Raw genomic sequence first — 19,955 nt, 5'->3', positions numbered from 1 at the left:
AATGTACCGTTCTGTAGTTTTAAATAGTTCACTTGATGCCTAGTTTGATTCTCTGTTCCAAGACTGGTAGTGATTTAGGTTTTCTTAATTGCCCCCATGAGTGTGTCTATGTTCTGGAGTCTTCTGGTGCCGGGGAGGCTGTAAATTGGTGAAGTGCCACTTATCTGGTTGCTCTGTGTCATTGGTGTATACTAATAGCTGCTGAAGTGTCCAAATTGCTCTCTGATCCTGGGAAGTTGGTGTGTACTCCTGTTGCTGAGGCATGTCTCTCACACCCAGTGGTTTTTTATTTCTTCCAACTATTCTGGGACTGATGGAGATACTTTTACTAACTGATGTGTTCCATGTTGAGGTATAAGAAACTGCATGGACATAGAGTGCCCCATCTTTCCTGGACATGTCAGCTTGCTATTCTGTCAGGAATTATTGCTTCCTTTAGGTTTCTATCCAGGGAAAGGTTCAGATATCCTATATTCCTACCCTGTGGTTTTGGCTTTTCCCATGAGATTGCCACCTAAATCTTCTACTCTATGCCACGAATCATTTTTGTTTCCTAGAAAGCCAACTCTGATAAACTCATAAGCAACATGGAGATCCCTTTTCCTCATATTCTCCTCTTGCTTCTATGTCCGAGGAGGTGATTTAGTTGCCTCTTAAGACAGCTTAAGACAGGAAGAAGGATGAGGGAAGGAATACCTGAGGTAAAAAAATGAGTTAGTATTTCAAAGATTCTTCCTACCCTACTTGGAATACCCCTTAGGAAATGCTGGTGTACAGAACTGAGAATGAGAAGCCAGTGAAGAAAAGGATATGTGCGGTAGTGGTGCTGCTGTGAGTTTTATGATGTGTGATCTCAAGAAATAATGCCTCCTCATCTTGTAAACCACCACCTTTGGCGTGGTCTTTTGCACAGTCCTCTCCCACATTAACTCTTGAAAAGTCCCTCTTGCTTCTGGGAACTCTTCCTCCACCATATGAAAGGAGGAGAACCTACGTTATTGAAGACATGGGGACCAATTGAGAGCCAGCGCCAATACACAAACACCTAGGTTAGCTCCAGATGAGCTGCAGGCTAACTGCAAGTGCACAAGTTCCCTCAGCTGAGACCAGAACTGCTCAGATGAACCTCCACTGATGTGTTATGTGAATCATAACCAAAGAAATGGTTGTCTAACCTACTAGGTTATGGAATGATTTTTATTATCCATATAAAAGTATACAACACAACACAGTACAATACAATTCAAAAACCATGTCATAGGATATGATAGGCATTGAAGAAAGAGGAGATAATTTGTGGGAAGATTTCCTCAATATGAATATATGGGACCAAGGGAAAAACTTTAAATGGAAATAGCTGGGTCTTGGAAAGGGTTCATTTCTCATTCATTGGAAAAAGAGATAAAGAGGAAGTGTCAAGGGTCATTATGGAGATTCCAGTCTTCAGTGACTTACTAAACTATAGACATGTGGGTGGATGGACCCATGTCAGATGGGGACTTGGTAGCATTCTGCAGTTGTGCTCTTTTGGAAATCACTATCACTCTCACAGGCTTGGATTCAACAGTTTGTTTTTCTGTCAGTGATGACACGAAAAACAAACATTTGTCTTACACCAGCACTGACTCATCTTAATTCCTGATGACATGGATTATCCAAAAGCTTCCCTCAACACAATGAGGTATATGTCGTAAAACTAAGACATGTCAAAAGTATGGAGGGATTGATGATGTGTGTCTCCAGGTTCTGAATCTAAACTCCGTTTTACAAAAAAATGGGGTGTTGCCAATGAGCTGTGATTAGCTAGGCTCCAATAATACTCGCACTAGTCTCAGGGGAACTTCTCCTAGTTCTATTCATTGCCATCTAGAAATGTGTTTTACATCCTTTATCTTATTGAATCTTGACAACATTTCTAAGATTTAGACATTATTTTTATCCACATTTTAGGCATGAATAAAGTGATACCGAGCTAGAGTAATTGGCAAAAGGTCGTATAGCTGATAAATGGGGCACTGGAGTTTGTACTCTGGAGAGGTAGTTTGACATCAAGTCAAGTCCTTTTCTCTCAATGATGCTGGTTTTTTTCGACTCATTTTAAAGAGCACTGGAATCCTGTGGTGCCTCAAGAGCCACTGATCAAGAAGAGGATGGAGCAGGAATAAAAGTCCCGTGCTCTGGTTTCAACCAGAGCACATTTATATATTATAAGTAGAAATAAATAATTATGCATTATATGTTTAACTACATATATCATATATATAGATGTGGGATCCATTTAAAAATGTGTTTAAAAAAATCCCAAACACTGTATCATACCATGCTATCTCCTAATACTGCCAGAAACATCTGGAAGTTTCTATGCTTTCTTGGGTCTCCAACAGTGTAAAACTTCCCTTGACCTGTTAGCCAGCCTTCAGAGAAGGAGCAGCTGGGAATCATTGCCCTGGGGATGCTCTGGGCTCCAGAACAGGGCTAAGTATCTGCCATGACCCCTGGCAACCTTGCTGTCTGTGTCTCCCTAAAGCCTATTAAACTATTCACAGTACCTGCAGCCTTCTCATTGTTATGACAACTCTTTGAATTCTCTCCCAAGAGAGAAGTGATGTCTTCTCCAAATATCCCGAGGCAATTTTCATACAAAAACTGTATAAGAGAAGCCTGTAATGCAAAAAGAACACAATGGGGTGCTCTTTTTCATATGGAAGAGTTAGAAGTCACATTTTGTTTATAGACCTTGGATCTAACCAAAAATGTGAAAGACTTCTATGAAAACTTCAGAGTTGATAAAAATATATAGAAACCCAAGTTCTCTAATAAAATAAGAAAGAATGATACTTTCTGTTGTACTTTGAGTACAGATTTTAAAATACTACTAGTCAGTGGGCTAAAGTCCTAATTTGTGGCATTTAATAACTAATATTGTGATACCAGTGGTTACATCTTTAAAACTAGGATAGCTTTCAAAGTAACCTACCTTCTTAAAGTTTACTTATTTTGTAAACTTTTGCTTCCAGAAAATATTGGGTTGTAACTTAGGATAATATCTGATTAAAATGTATAAAGCATAGACAAAATCCTATGAAATCCATTTCTTAAATAGGGAAGAATATTTTTTGGAATGTGGATATTCCTGTGGATTTTTTTTGATGTTTTCTTTTTCTTTCTCTTTTCTTTTCTTTTCTTTTTTTTTTTTTTTTGAGTAAAAACTCACAGGGCTGGGGAGAAAACATGTCTGTCTGTCTAACTGCAGTCCCTTCTCAGGTCTTGCTTTGCCTAATGCTGGCTCTCAGCATGAGCTTGGGGAAAAGCTGCCATCTTATTAGGCATGTGTGGCTTCACTAGGATGTTCTGGAATATCTCACTAGTTTCTGTCTGATGTAGCAGAGGCAAAAGAGTAGCCAAGTATTTTTCTAAATGAGCCACAACTTGCAGAGCAAAGGCAATGTGTTTGGAGCCATGGGTGCTCATAGTGCCCGAGACACCTAGGATGTGCCAGTAACGACAACAGGAGCTAGGTCTTGTTACCATTGTGTCATGAGGAAACCATGCCTTCGCCCAAGTTTACAAGCTCCCCCCCTCAAGGATCAGGCTGAGATTTGAACCTTGGCTTGTCAAACTCTAGAGCCCAGGTCTTTTCTACCATATTACATCACTCTTCTCTCTCTTTTGTTTAGTCAGTCTAGTATTGAATCTCCTGGATGGGAAAGAAGTGACTCAACTGCTCTGTGTTTCCCACTTTAACAACACCCCTTCCCATATTCCACCAGAGAAGGATGGCAAACTCTGCCATTCCAAGGAAGCCTATGAAGATGTGCACTTTTCAGAACTGATCCATCCAATTTACTACTACACATTTCAGATTCAAAGCATGGATTCTAAACCCCAGGGGACACATATGAGAGCTCTCCCTACCTTTTTTACGAAGTTCTCTTCCAATTCCAAGCTGCCAGAATTAGGTGGACAAAGAATGCTTGGGGCTATACACACTGATAAATCATAAGGTGTTATCTGGTTGGGTGAGGATTCTTGCTCAATGCTGTATAACACTCCAAAAAGGTACCGCAAGACAACAACATTCACATTTGGCAGCTGAGCTAGAAGCCTAAAGTCAGAAAGATGTACTTTTGAATAAGGCAAGTCATTGCACTTAGCTGCTGGAAGTATAGAGACAGAGAGCAGAGAACATCTTACTAGATCTAGTATACAACCTGCTGTAGCAGAGTTCCAGGCATGAATGTATACAAATATGTTTTACCGAATTCAATTTCTGAGCTAACCCACTCCGGTTGAATGTTGACAAACTGAAGGTTATACCATGGGCTGTTGATGCTCTGGCATCTCTCTTAGGCCACTGACTTTTGTCTACCATTTTCATATATTCAGAAGGTGTACAATGGCTAAGGAATCCACGTTAATAAGGTCAGACGAAGAGCAATAATAGCCATAAGGCATGCCTGTATTCTGAAACTGGCCTCCGTGGGTGTGAAGAATTGAAACTATTTGGCATTGAATGTTATTTTAGTGGTCAAAGTGGCAAGAAGGAAGCCAATATTTTCCTAATAGTATATTGGCTGTATTTCTGAGCCATGACCAGAGTAGAGTAATTATTGCATCATTACCTCTGGGCTGCATTTATTTTCTCCTCCTCAGTAACTTCGTCAATAACATCAAGCCATTTTTCATAGAGTTCCGATGAAAGTAAACTTCCTTCGATATTTTCAAGAAAATCCTTATGTGGATAGAAAAATAAATAAATACATGCAAACAGACACACTCACAGAGATGTAGAGACTCACACACACACAAATATATGTATATATGATAAAAGATATATATTGGAAATATCACAGAGAAAACACTTAGTTCAAAACTTCAGTTCAGTCCCTAATTTCTTCATAGATACCCAAACTGTGACCCACACGGAGTTCACCTCATACTCTCCATTGACTTGCATGTGCAAAAACAGGTTGTGGATTTTCTCCAACAAAAACGAAAGCATCAAAGCAGAGCGTACGCTTCAGTGGAAAGGAAGACAAAGCTCCCTTCTATCATATGGCACTTACTCTTTTGTGTGCTTTTTTGCAAACTACTACAAAAGCTACTCTCATCATTGCTTCATTCTTCCTTTCCTTAACTGTACAAAAGTAGAGAGTCTAATGGCAAACTCATGATGGTCCTGAGGATGTATTCATTTCTAGTGTAGACCAATTCTCCAGAGAGTTTGACATGATACTATTCAGGCCAAGGTTGCAGAGTCTGATTCTCCACAAAGATTAGTCAACTTTAGGTAGGGAAAGCTTCAGAAATGTCTAAGAACTCTATGCACACGTGGTCACCATCTTCCTAGTCTGTGCCTATAACATGGAAATGGAAAAGACCCTACTAAACCTTGCTAGAAACATCAATTGCAGGTGTGCACCTTCAAGAGGGCAACACTTATCATGCTATTCGAGTACCTAACGTATCATCATTCTTTCCCCTGTGTCTTGATGCCTATATATATATTTACTGGTGTGTTTTACTCTAGCCCAGTGTAGTAGTGGTCAGGGACTATTGCTATTTATCGTATAGTTGAACAGTAATGGGGGGCAAGGAAAGACCACTTGCGACAAGAAAGGACCAAATATGACCTTGGTTCTAAGAGTGCCATAATAACTGCCTTAATATAGTTTTGTTCAGAGCTGTTAGCAAGTGCCAAGGTAGATGGATTAAATTCTTTGTTCTAGTTTTCAGTTCTTTCTCCATTACCATTTTAGCAATAGAATGGGATATCTGTGATGTAGCTGTATAATTTCCAAATTAATCTAGTTCTTGAGTCGATCTACTGAATTTTCAGAATTCCAAACTACATTTGTCCGTTGCACCTACTCCTAAAGTTAGATTTATCAAAAGAGGCATGTAGCTAGAGCTGGTTACTGTGTCGTTACAACCTTGGATGGTGGGCTAGACATCACAAATATTAACAAAAGGATACCTAGGATCTGGTGAAAGGAGACACAAATGGCAAAATCCTTCCTCCATGACTTATAAAGTAAAAGGCATCAAGAAACAGGAGACAATGATGGTTAACAATGATTGGTCGCCTCACTGAGCCTTTTTATATTCCTCATAAAGTAAACATTTGCTTACTATTGTAAACTTCTAGATCTATTCTCAAATTTTTCATGTGATTTTTCTTTTGGAAACTGCCTTCATTAGGAGCATCGTGAGGAAGTCATCAGAGACAGGATGTTTTCTTTGGTAAACATTATGTATGTGTTAATGTGTATTTTGAAATTTCTTATTATTATAGTAGTCACATTAGTATTAGTCTTTTGCATGGAGTCCTCAGGTGAGAGGTGTTTGGTGAAAACAGAAACTATTTCTAATGTAAGGAGCTTTTACCTTCTACAGTAGCTTCCTTAAATTTTGATTTCATGAAGTGTTTTCCAGTTTGACAAGTTCTTAATCAGTTATGCCTATGTTTTTTCTTGGGCAATCATAATGAAAGACACCATCACAGCTTGAGTAACTCATGTGTGGATAAAGCTAGAACTTTCCCCACCTTTAAAACAGATGCTACCAGAAGAACAGATTCACTGTCCAAGTTCACTCTGTTCCCAGAATTTAGTTTCTTTTTTAGGATTCTGCATGATTTTATACTGGCTGATTTTCTGAAGATGCCTTCCATGAGTGGTCATTTTTGATTTGATAAGGAAAGCACATAATGTAGGAAAAAAAGAAGAGTATATGGCATTTCATATCCCAAGCCCAGAGCAAAAGCTTGCTTCCTTTTTGAAAGAGCTAGGCTATCGGATGGTATACAGTTTTAGAGCTCCAAGAAGTAAAGTCAGTTTAGATTCTTTAGTCAATGTCTCTCTATAGTTTTACCCAAAATCCACCTTACATACACTGAAACTTTGTAATCACTTATTTAAATCAGATTTTTTTCATTGACTTTACCCTTTTAAATCAAACTTCCGTGTTTCAAGGCCTTGTGGAATCCTCACCTGTCTCCTACTTTATCAGTCTTTTCTCATTATTCCCTTCCATAGATGCTCTTCCCCATATATGGAAATCTTTTTCTATACCCATTTCCCATTTGTTGATTCCTCTTTAAGTGATTGTATCCTCCATTCCTACTATCTCTATTTCCCTTCCTCTTTAAAAGAAAAGCTCAAATACTCTCTTATTCTCTGATTACATTCCCTTCATGAGTCTTTCAACGTCCTTTGCTCTATCTTCATGTCCTCTCCCTACAGTGTAGAAAGATATAAGCGCTGGAGTCAGATGGACCTAAGGTTCAGAAACCTACTATGCTTCTGATCTACTGTGTTACCTGGGGCACATGCGAACTGTACTGAAAATTTTCTAATCCATTTATAATGTGTGGAGGATGATAGTTCTAGCTACCCCCTAAAATTGCTGTGATGCAAGGACTGGGGTAGCAGCTAGCATGTAACTAACGTGGTTAATTTCTTCACCACTAGGATAACATTCCCAAATCTAGTGCAGCATTGCAGAGGTCCTGGGTACTCTGCAAATTTCCATACTGACAATTCAGTACACCGATTGGAGATAACACAGGCCAAATTCTGGCTGTCATTTAACATCCTCTTTTAGAATTAGCAGATTCATATATGCCTCCAGATGAGTCTTTATGCTTAGGTAAGATGTTTTCAGTTGTTAGATTAAGTAGACTCAGTTGAAAGAGACCTGAGACTACTGTGAGTTTAGGAAGACAACAGCAGAATGTGAAGATGATTCATGCACACAGAGTCCATTTTGACTGATCTGAACAGGCCTACATGGGTCTCTGTGGAAACAAGTGGAATGGACAAAACGTCGTTCAGTGTATTGGCCTCATGACTCTGCAGTAGGTAAATCAAATGACACTACCAAGTTTCTCACCCAAAGCCAGGTGCTGTCTAATGATTTCTCCATTTAAGTAGGTTTGCATGAGGACACTTGGCCTCTCCGAGGTCCCTCTCCTCAGGAAGGCAATAAAAGACCAAACTGAGACCTACCAGTATTGGGAACGGGAAGTTGTCCTTATGAAATATATCCGTGAGGGAAACTCCAAAGAGCTGTCCTGATTTTTCAGACGGTGCAGCTGTGCACTGGTTGTTCTGCCAAGTGCCAGCACAGTGGCCAAAGGACGAGTTTGTGAAAGCACTGCTTTCCTTGGTGTTCTGTACAGAATCTAAGGAAGAAGGGAGATTAGTGTGTTTTAATTCACGTAGACTTATTTTCACCATTGCCATTATACAGCATGTTCATTGTAGAGGCTAGAAGAGGGAAACTGAGTCATTTGTTGTGTAGAACTCTCCATGTTCTGATGTTGGCTAACAGCATCCTCATGGCATTGATGAGTTCTTGCCAATAACTTTCAGACTGACGGTTAAACCTAGGGACTTGATCAGACTCAAAGTGATTATTTCCTCTGCCATCAGTTACTGCCATTACACTGATCTGGAGGCACTGAAACTGTAGGTGTTTGTTTTCTACTGGTGTGATCAGTGGGTTCAGGTATCAGATCTGATTTTATTTTTTTATTTTTTTCTGATTTTAAGAGCTATAAGTTTTTGGTATGCAAATCAAGCTAGGTTGTTAATCCTGTGCTTTCACAACCAGGCTCCCCTCAGCCTCAGATTCTCTCCTTGGGTTTCTGAGTGCTCAAGTTTCTACCATCCAAAGGAATTGCCTCTCAGGACACAATCTGCCTGACCCCTACTTCTCTGGTTCCACTGCTCTGGGCCATCTTCAAGGATGACTTTCTGCAGTCAGGGTTCTTGGGAAGTAGTCATTACATGCTGGCTATGTGGTGTCTGTGTTCTCTTGTCAACCCCACCAACCCACCCAGAGATGATGTTTTTGGTTAAATATGTTTAACATTTACTGAAAAGAGCCTAAACCACAATGAAGTGTGGAAACACACTTCCTCACACACACACTCAAACATACATGTGTATATACACCTACATAAACGTACAAGGCTTGAAAGAAAACATAGAAAATGCAAAACAATAAGAGGTTAGGAGTGCATTGATAGACCACCAGTTTCCAGAGATGATTTTTAATTACTCAACATTCCCTATTGAAGGAAGAACTTTCCAAAGAAAAGGAGATCAGCAGCGAGAAGCTGAGTTCAAATTTCTACTGCTCAGCTGTGAATGTTTCCCTTTGAAGATATCTTAACATTTCTTAAATAACCGATTGCTTTAAGAGTCAACAGATGAGACAAGCTGTCGAAGGATAAAAAGATGAGGAACATTTCACCAAATAACCTTAAACACTGGGCAATTTGGCTTTTTTGGGATATAGTACGTGCATCAGCACCTCCACTCGTGTGGGGCCAGCACTGCACCAGAAGCATCCTGGTTCTGCCACTTAGGAAGCTCAGCATTTTATTTTATTTATTTTTTTAATTTTTATTTATTTATGATAGTTACAGAGAGAGAGACAGAGGCAGAGACACAGGCAGAGGGAGAAGCAGGCTCCATGCACCGGGAGCCCGATGTGGGATTCGATCCCGGGTCTCCAGGATCGCGCCCTGGGCCAAAGGCAGGCGCCAAACCGCTGCGCCACCCAGGGATCCCGAAACTCAGCATTTTAAAGCTTTGGTTTGCTCAACTGTAACATAAATGATGCTGCCTACACCAAGTTAAACTAAATATATAAGATACTACTCGGCACAAGGCAATAAATATTTCCAGGATCATTAATGAATGGGGTCGCTTCAAAAGGGTCGAATAATGTCAAATAAATCTGGGAAAAACTGGTGCATTTGACTTCCAAAAGGAAAATATGAATTTCCCAAGCCTATTTGACGAGAGAACCCTTTCTGGGAAAGGGAAAACAATGCATGGATCATATATTCTATATGCACTGATAGCAATCTCCGTCTATACACTGGCATAAGTCAGAAATGTACAGTTCTGTAGTTCTAAATAGCTCACTTGTTGTCCAGTTTGATTCTCTGTTCCGAGACTGGTAGAGATTTAGGTTTTCTTAATTGCCCCCATGAGTGTGTCTGTTCTGGAGTGTTCTGGTGCCAGACAGGTTGTAAAATGGTGAAGTGCCACTTATCTGATTGCTCTGTGTCATTGATGTATATAAATAGCCGCTGCGGGGTCCAGACTGCTCTCTGGTCCTGGGAAATTGACCTGTACTCCTATTGCTGAGGCATGTCTTTCACACCCAGTGACTTTCTTTTTCTTCCATACTCTTCTGGGACTGAAGGAGATACATGTTCCATGTTGAGGTATAAGAAACTCTGCATGGACATAGAGGGTCCCATTGTTCTTAGACATGTCAGCTCGCTGTTCTGTGAGGAATTTCTGCTTCCATTTGGTTTCCATGCAGGAAATGGTGCAGATATCCCATGTACCTACCTAGTGGTTTTGGGCTTTTTCCCCTTGGGATTGCCACCTAAATCTTCTACTCTATGCCATGAATCATTTCTGTTTCCTAGAAAGCTAAGTCTTTAAGACTCATAAGCATCAAAGAGCACCGTTTTCCTCATATTCTCCTCTTGCTTCTATTCCCTGAGGAGGTGAGTTGTCTCTTAAGGCAGCTTAAGACAGGAAGAAGGATGAGGGAAGGAATATCTCAGGTAAAAAAAAATGAGTTAGTATTTCAAAGATTCTTCCTACCCTACTTGGAATACTCCTTAGGAAATGCTGGTGTACAGAACTGAGGAGGAAAAGCCAGTGAAGGAAAGGATATGTGTGTAATGGTGTTGCTGTGAGTTTTATGATGTGTGGTCTTAAGAAATAAAGCCTCCTCATCTTGTAAACCACCACCTTTGGCGTGGTCCTTTGCACAGTCCTCTCCCACATTAACTCTTGAAAAGTCCCTCTTGCTTCTGGGAACTCTTCCTCCACCATATGAAAGGAGGAGAAGCTACCTTATTGAAGACATGGGGACCAATTGAGAGCCAGCACCAATACACAAATACCTAGGTTTGACATCAAGTCAAGTCCTTTTCTCTCAATGACGCTGGTTCTTTTCAACTCATTTTAAAGAGCACCAGAATCCTGTGGTGCCTCAAGAGCCATTGATCAAAAAGAGGATGGAGCAGGAATAAAACCCCCCTGCTCTGGTTTCAACCAGAGCACATTTATATATTATAAGTAGAAATTAATAATTATGCATTATATGCTTAACAACATATATAATATAGATGTGGGATCCATTTAAAATTGTGTTAAAAAAAATCCCCAAACACTGTATCATACCATGCTATTTCCTAATACTGCCAGAAATGTCTTGAAGTTTCTATGCTTTCTTGGGTCTCCAACAGTGTAAAACTTCCCTTGACCTGTTAGCCAGCCTTCAGAGAAGGAGCAGCTGGGAATCATTGCCCTGGGGATGCTCTGGGCTCCAGAACAGGGCTAAGTATCTGCCATGACCCCTGGCAACCTTGCTGTCTGTGTCTCCCTAAAGCCTATTAAACTATTCACAGTACCTGCAGCCTTCTCATTGTTATGACAACTCTTTGAATTCTCTCCCAAGAGAGAAGTGATGTCTTCTCCAAATATCCCGAGGCAATTTTCATACAAAAATTGTATAAGAGAAGCCTGTAATGCAAAAAGAACACAATGGGGTGCTCTTTTTCATATGGAAGAGTTAGAAGTCACATTTTGTTTATAGACCTTGGATCTAACCAAAAATGTGAAAGACTTCTATGAAAACTTCAGAGTTGATAAAAATATATAGAAACCCAAGTTCTCTAATAAAATAAGAAAGCATGATACTTTCTGTTGTACTTTGAGTACAGATTTTAAAATACTACTAGTCAGTGGGCTAAAGTCCTAATTTGTGACATTTAATAACTAATATTGTGATACCAGTGGTTACATCTTTAAAACTAGGATAGCTTTCAAAGTAACCTACCTTCTTAAAGTTTACTTATTTTGTAAACTTCTGCTTCCAGAAAATATTGGGTTGTAACTTAGTATCATAACTGATTAAAATGTATAAAGCATAGACAAAATCCTATGAAATCCATTTCTTATATAGGGAAGAATATTTTTTTGGAATGTGGATACTCCTGTGGATATTTTTTTTATGTTTTTCTTTTTCTATTCTTTTCTTTTTTTTTGAGTAAAAACTCACAGGGCTGGGGAGAAAACATGTCTGTCTGTCTAACTGCAGTCCCTTCTCAGGTCTTGCTTTGCCTAACGCTGGCTCTTGGCATGAGCTTGGGGAAAAGCTGCCATCTTATTAGGCATGTGTGGCTTCATTAGGATGTTCTGGAATATCTCACTAGTTTCTGTCTGATGTAGCAGAGGCAAAAGAGTAGCCAAGTATTTTTCTAAATGAGCCACAACTTGCAGAGCAAAGGCAATGTGTTTGGATCCATGGGTGCTCATAGTGCCCGAGACACCTAGGATGTGCCAGTAACAACCACAGGAGCTAGGTCTTGTTACCATTGTGTCATGAGGAAGCCATGCCTTCGCTCAAGTTTACAAGTTCCCCCCTCAAGGATCAGGCTGAGATTTGAACCTTGGCTTGTCAAACTCTAGAGCCAAGGTCTTTTCTACCATATTATATCACTCTTCTCTCTCTTTTGTTTAGTCAGTCTAGTATTGAATCTCTTGGATGGGAAAGAAGTGACTCAACTGCTCTGTGTTTCCCACTTTAACAACACCCCTTCCCATATTCCACCAGAGAAGGATGGCAAACTCTGCCATTCCAAGGAAGCCTATGAAGATGTGCACTTTTCAGAACTGATCCATCCAATTTACTACTACACATTTCAGATTCAAAGCATGGATTCTAAACCCCAGGGGACACATATGAGAGCTCTCCCTACCTTTTTTACGAAGTTCTCTTCCAATTCCAAGCTGCCAGAATTAGGTGGACAAAGAATGCTTGGGGCTATACACACTGATAAATCATAAGGTGTTATCTGGTTGGGTGAGGATTCTTGCTCAATGCTGTATAACACTCCAAAAAGGTACCGCAAGACAACAACATTCACATTTGGCAGCTGAGCTAGAAGCCTAAAGTCAGAAAGATGCACTTTTGAATAAGGCAAGCCATTGCACTTAGCAGCTGGAAGTATAGAGACAGAGAGCAGAGAACATCTTACTAGAACTAGTATACAACCTGCTGTAGCAGAGTTCCAGGCATGAATGTATACAAATATGTTTTACCGAATTCAATTTCTGAGCTAACCCACTCCAGTTGAATGTTTGACAAACTGAAGGCTATACTATGGGCTGTTGATGCTCTGGCATCTCTCTTAGGCCACTGACTTTTGTCTACCATTTTCATATATTCAGAAGGTGTACAATGGCTAAGGAGTCCACGTTAATAAGGTCAGGAGAAGAGCAATAATAGCCATAAGGCATGCCTGTATTCTGAAACTGGCCTCCGTGGGTGTGAAGAATTGAAACTATTTGGCATTGAATGTTATTTTAGTGGTCAAAGTGGCAAGAAGGAAGCCAATATTTTCCTAATAGTATATTGGCTGTATTTCTGAGCCATGACCAGAGTAGAGTAATTATTGCATCATTACCTCTGGGCTGCATTTATTTTCTCCTCCTCAGTCACTTCGTCAAGAACACCAAGCCATTTTTCATAGAGTTCCGATGAAAGTAAACTTCCTTCGATATTTTCAAGAAAATCCTTATGTGGTTAGAAAAATAAATAAATACATGCAAACAGACACACTCACACAGATGTAGAGACTCACACACACACACAAATATATGTATATATGATACAAAATATATATTGGAAATATCACAGAGAAAACACTTAGTTCAAAACTTCAGTTCAGTCCCTAATTTCTTCATAGATACCCAAACTGTGACCCACACGGAGTTCACCTCATACTCTCCATTGAATTGCACGTGCAAAAACAGGTTGTGGATTTTCTCCAACAAAAACGAAAGCATCAAAGCAGAGCCTACGCTTCAGTGGAAAGGAAGACAAAGCTCCCTTCTATCATATGGCACTTACTCTTTTGTGTGCTTTTTTGCAAACTACTACAAAAGCTACTCTCATCATTGCTTCATTCTTCCTTTCCTTAACTGTACAAAAGTAGATGGTCTAATGGCAAACTCCTGATGTTCCTGAGGATGTATTCATTTCTAGTGTAGACCAATTCTCCAGAGAGTTTGACATGATACTATTCAGGCCAAGGTTGCAGAGTCTGATTCTCCACAAAGATTAGTCAACTTTAGGTAGGGAAAGCTTCAGAAATGTCTAAGAACTCTATGCACACGTGGTCACCATCTTCCTAGTCTGTGCCTATAACACGGAAATAGAAAAGACCCTACTAAGTCTTGCTAGAAACATCAATTGTATGTGTGCACCTTCAAGAGGGAAACACTTATCATGGTATTCAAGTACCTAATGGATGATCATTCTTTTCCTTGTGTCTTGATGCCTATATATATATTTACTGGTGTGTTTTACTCTAGCTCAGTGTAGTAATGGTCAGAGACTATTGCTATCTTTCATATAGTTAAACAGTAATGGGGGACAAGCAAAGACCAAATGTGACAAGGAAGGACCACATATGACCTTGGTTCTAAGAGTGCCATAATAACTGCCTTAATATAGTTTTGTTCAGAGCTGTTAGCAAGTGCCAAGGTAGATGGATTAAATTCTTTGTTCTAGTTTTCAGTTCTTTCTCCATTACCATTTTAGCAATAGAATGGGATATCTGTGATGTAGCTGTATAATTTCCAAATTAATCTAGTTCTTGAGACGATCTATTGAATTTTCAGAATTCCAAACTACCTTTGTCCATTGCACCTACTCCTAAAGTTAGATTTATCAAAAGAGGCATGTAGCTAGAGCTGGTTACTGTGTCGTTATAACCTTGGATGGTGGGCTAGACATCACAAATATTAACAAAAGGATAACCTAGGATCTGGTGAAAGGAGACACAAATGGCAAAATCCTTCCTCCATGACTTATAAAGTAAAAGGCATCAAGAAACAGGAGACAATGATGGTTAACAATGATTGGTCGCCTCACTGAGCCTTTTTATATTCCTCATAAAGTAAACATTTGCTTACTATTGTAAACTTCTAGATCTATTCTGAAATTTTTCATGTGATTTTTCTTTTGGAAACTGCCTTCATTAGGAGCATGGTGAGGAAGTCATCAGAGACAGGATGTTTTCTTTGGTAAACATTATGTATGTGTCAATGTATATTTTGAAATTTCTTATTATTATAGTAGTCACATTAGTATTAGTCTTTTGCATGGAGTCCTCAGGTGGGAGGTGTGTGGTGAAAACAGAAAGTATTTCTAATGTAAGGAGCTTTTACCTTCTACAGTACCTTCCTTAAATTTTGATTTCATGAAGTGTTTTCCAGTTTGACAAGTTCTTAATCAGTTATGCCTATGTTGGTTCTTGGGCAATCATAATGAAAGACACCATCACAGCTTGAGTAACTCATGTGTGGATAAAGCTAGAATTTTCCCCACCTTTAAAACACATGCTACCAGAAGAACAGATTCACTGTCCAAGTTCACTCTGTTCCCAGAATTTAGTTTCTTTCTTAGGATTCTGCATGATTTTATACTGGCTGATTTTCTGAAGATGCCTTCCGTGAGTGGTCATTTTTGATTGATAAGGAAAGCACATAATGTAGGAAAAAAAGAAGAGTATATGGCATTTCATATCCCAAGCCCAGAGCAAAAGCTTGCTTCCTTTTTGAAAGAGCTAGGCTATCGGATGGTATACAGTTTTAGAGCTGCAAGAAGTAAAGTCAATTTAGATTCTTTAGTCAATGTCTCTCTATAGTTTTACCCAAAATCCACCTTACATACACTGAAACTTTGTAATCACTTATTTAAATCAGATTTTTTTCATTGACTTTACCCTTTTAAATCAAACTTCCATGTTTCAAGGCCTTGTGGAATCCTCACCTGTCTCCTACTTTATCAGTCTTTTCTCATTATTCCCTTCCATAGATGCTCTTCCCCATATATGGCAATCTTTTTCTATACTCATTTCCCATTTGTTGATTCCTCTTTAAGTGATTGTATCTTCCATTCCTACTATCTCTATTTCCCTTCCTCTTTAAAAGAAAAGCTCAAATACTCTCTTATTCTCTGATTACATTCCCTTCATGAGTCTTTCAACGTCCTTTGCTCTATCTTCATGTCCTCTCCCTACTGTGTAGAAAGATATAAGGGCTGTAGTCAGATGGACCAAAAGTTCAGAAACCTACTATGCTTCTGATCTATTGTGTAACCTGGGGCACATGCGAACTGTACTGAAAATTTTCTAATCCATTTATAATGTGTGGAGGATGATAGTTCTAGCTACCCCCTAAAATTGCTGTGATGCAAGGACTGGGGTAGCAGCTAGCATGTAACTAACGTGGTTAATTTCTTCACCACTAGGATAACATTCCCAAATCCAGTGCAGGGTTGCAGAGGTCCTGGGTACTCTGCAAATTTCCATACTGACAATTCAGTACACCGATTGGAGATAACACAGGCCAAACTCTGTGGCTGTCATTTAACATGCTCTTTTAGAATTAGCAGATTCATATATGCCTCAGGATGAGTCTTTATGCTTAGGTAAGATGTTTTCAGTTGTTAGATTAAGTAGACTCAGTTGAAAGAGACCTGAGACTACTGTGAGTTTAGGAAGACAACAGCAGAATGTGAAGATGATTCATGCACACAGAGTCCATTTTGACTGATCTGAACAGGCCTACATGGGTCTCTGTGGAAACAAGTGGAATGGACAAAACGTCGTTCAGTGTATTGGCCTCATGACTCTGCAGTAGGTAAATCAAATGACACTACCAAGTTTCTCACCCAAAGCCAGGTGCTGTCTAATGATTTCTCCATTTGGAGTAGGTTTGCATGAGGACACTTGGCCTCTCCGAGGTCCCTCTCCTCAGGAAGGCAATAAAAGACCAAACTGAGACCTACCAGTATTGGGAAGGGGAAGTTGTCCTTATGAAAGATATCCGTGAGGGAAACTCCAAAGAGCTGTCCTGATTTTTCAGACGGTGCAGCTGTGCACTGGTTGTTCTGCCAAGTGCCAGCACAGTGGCCAAAGGACGAGTTTGTGAAAGCACTGCTTTCCTTGGTGTTCTGGTCAGAATCTAAGGAAGAAGGGAGATTAGTGTGTTTTAATTCACGTAGACTTATTTTCACCATTGCCATTATACAGCATGTTCATTGTAGAGGCTAGAAGAGGGAAACTGAGTCATTTGTTGTGTAGAACTCTCCATGTTCTGATGTTGGCTAACAGCATCCTCATGACATTGATGAGTTCTTGCCAATAACTTTCAGACTGACGGTTAAACCTAGGGACTTGATCAGACTCAAAGTGATTATTTCCTCTGCCATCAGTTACTGCCATTACACTGATCTGGAGGCACTGAAACTGTAGGTGTTTGTTTTCTACTGGTGTGATCAGTGGGTTCAGGTATCAGATCTGATTTTATTTTTTTATTTTTTTCTGATTTTAAGAGCTATAAGTTTTTGGTATGCAAATCAAGCTGAGTTTGTTAATCCTGTGCTTTCACAGCGAGGCTCCCCTCAGCCTCAGATTCTCTCCTTGGGTTTCTGAGTGCTCAAGTTTCTACCATCCAAAGGAATTGCCTCTCAGGACACAATCTGCCTGACCCCTACTTCTCTGGTTCCACTGCTCTGGGCCATCTTCAAGGATGACTTTCTGCAGTCAGGGTTCTTGGGAAGTAGTCATTACATGCTGGCTATGTGGTGGTGTCTGTGTTCTCTTGTCAACCCCACCAACCCACCCAGAGATGATGTTTTTGGTTAAATATGTTTAACATTTACTGAAAAGAGCCTAAACCACAATGAAGTGTGGAAACACACTTCCTCACACACACACTCAAACATACATGTGTATATACACCTACATAAACGTACAAGGCTTGAAAGAAAACATAGAAAATGCAAAACAATAAGAGGTTAGGAGTGCATTGATAGACCACCAGTTTCCAGAGATGATTTTTAATTACTCAACATTCCCTATTGAAGGAAGAACTTTCCAAAGAAAAGGAGATCAGCAGTGAGAAGCTGAGTTCAAATTTCTACTGCTCAGCTGTGAATGTTTCCCTTTGAAGATATCTTAACATTGCTTAAATAACCGATTGCTTTAAGAGTCAACAGATGAGACAAGCTGTCGAAGGATAAAAAGATGAGGAACATTTCACCAAATAACCTTAAACACGGGGCAATTTGGCTTTTTTGGGATATAGTACGTCCATCAGCACCTCCACTCATGTGGGGCCAGCACTGCACCAGAAGCATCCTGGTTCTGCCACTTAGGAAGCTCAGCATTTTAAAGCTTTGGTTTGCTCAACTGTAACATAAATGATGCTTCCTACACCAAGTTAAACTAAATATATAAGATACTACTCGGCACAAGGCAATAAATATTCCCAGGATCATTAATGAATGGGGTCGCTTCAAAAGGGTCGAATAATGTCAAATAAATCTGGGAAAAACTGGTGCATTTGACTTCCAAAAGGAAAATATGAATTTCCCAAGCCTATTTGACGAGAGAACCCTTTCTGGGAAAGGGAAAACAATGCATGGATCATATATTCTATATGCACTGATAGCAATCTCCGTCTATACACTGGCATAAGTCAGAAATGTACAGTTCTGTAGTTCTAAATAGCTCACTTGTTGTCCAGTTTGGTTCTCTGTTCCGAGACTGGTAGAGATTTAGGTTTTCTTAATTGCCCCCATGAGTGTGTCTGTTCTGGAGTGTTCTGCTGCCAGACAGGTTGTAAAATGGTGAAGTGCACTTATCTGATTGCTCTGTGTCATTGATGTATATAAATAGCCGCTGCAGTGTCCAGACTGCTCTCTGGTCCTGGGAAATTGACCTGTACTCCTATTGCTGAGGCATGTCTTTCACACCCAGTGGCTTCCTTTTTCTTCCATACTCTTCTGGGACTGATGGAGATACATGTTCCATGTTGAGGTATAAGAAACTCTGCATGGACATAGAGGGCCCCATTGTTCTTAGACATGTCAGCTCACTGTTCTGTGAGGAATTTCTGCTTCCATTTGGTTTCCATGCAGGAAATGGTACAGATATCCCATGTACCTACCTAGTGGTTTTGGGCTTTTTCCCCTTGCGATTGCCACGTAAATCTTCTACTCTATGCCATGAATCATTTCTGTTTCCTAGAAAGCTAAGTCTTTAAGACTCATAAGCATCAAAGAGCACCGTTTTCCTCATATTCTCCTCTTGCTTCTATTCCCTGAGGAGGTGAGTTGTCTCTTAAGGCAGCTTAAGACAGGAAGAAGGATGAGGGAAGGAATATCTCAGGTAAAATAAATGAGTTAGTATTTCAAAGATTCTTCCTACCCTACTTGGAATACCCCTTAGGAAATGCTGGTGTACAGAACTGAGGAGGAAAAGCCAGTGAAGGAAAGGATATGCGTGTACTGGTGCTGCTGTGAGTTTTATGATGTGTGGTCTTAAGAAATAATGCCTCCTCATCTTGTAAACCACCACCTTTGGCGTGGTCCTTTGCACAGTCCTCTCCCACATTAACTCTTGAAAAGTCCCTCTTGCTTCTGGGAACTCTTCCTCCACCATATGAAAGGAGGAGAAGCTACCTTATGGAAGACATGGGGACCAATTGAGAGCCAGCGCCAATACACAAATACCTAGGTTTGACATCAAGTCAAGTCCTTTTCTCTCAATGACGCTGGTTCTTTTCTACTCATTTTAAAGAGCACCGGAATCCTGTGGTGCCTCAAGAGCCATTGATCAAAAAGAGGATGGAGCAGGAATAAAACCCCCCTGCTCTGGTTTCAACCAGAGCACATTTATATAATTAGAAATTAATAATTATGCATTATATGCTTAACAACATGTATAATATAGATGTGAGATCCATTTAAAATTGTGTTAAAAAAATCCCCAAACACTGTATCATACCATGCTATTTCCTAATACTGCCAGAAATGTCTTGAAGTTTCTATGTTTT

At 39.8% G+C, this 19,955-nt stretch overlaps 1 protein-coding gene across 1 annotated transcript in view; it reads right to left on the bottom strand.

Annotated features, from left to right (window-relative positions):
• LOC119864422 (rho GTPase-activating protein 20-like) overlaps window positions 1–19,955 on the bottom strand; it is a 54,901-nt gene that overhangs the window by 6,156 nt on the left and 28,790 nt on the right. The window contains exons 12-19 of the mRNA XM_038565232.1: window positions 16,903–17,078; window positions 13,511–13,620; window positions 12,803–12,992; window positions 11,453–11,564; window positions 8,010–8,185; window positions 4,623–4,732; window positions 3,916–4,105; window positions 2,550–2,661 (exon numbers count right to left, since the gene is read on the bottom strand). Of these exons, the coding sequence (XP_038421160.1) occupies window positions 2,550–2,661; window positions 3,916–4,105; window positions 4,623–4,732; window positions 8,010–8,185; window positions 11,453–11,564; window positions 12,803–12,992; window positions 13,511–13,620; window positions 16,903–17,078 (1,176 nt within the window). The remainder of the gene's footprint in view (window positions 1–2,549; window positions 2,662–3,915; window positions 4,106–4,622; window positions 4,733–8,009; window positions 8,186–11,452; window positions 11,565–12,802; window positions 12,993–13,510; window positions 13,621–16,902; window positions 17,079–19,955) is intronic.

This window comes from Canis lupus, chromosome 19, assembly GCF_011100685.1.
Source record: "Canis lupus familiaris isolate Mischka breed German Shepherd chromosome 19, alternate assembly UU_Cfam_GSD_1.0, whole genome shotgun sequence".
Taxonomy (NCBI): domain Eukaryota; kingdom Metazoa; phylum Chordata; class Mammalia; order Carnivora; family Canidae; genus Canis; species Canis lupus.
The sequence above is the reverse complement of the archived record's forward strand: the minus strand, read 5'-3'. Positions and strand labels throughout refer to the sequence as shown.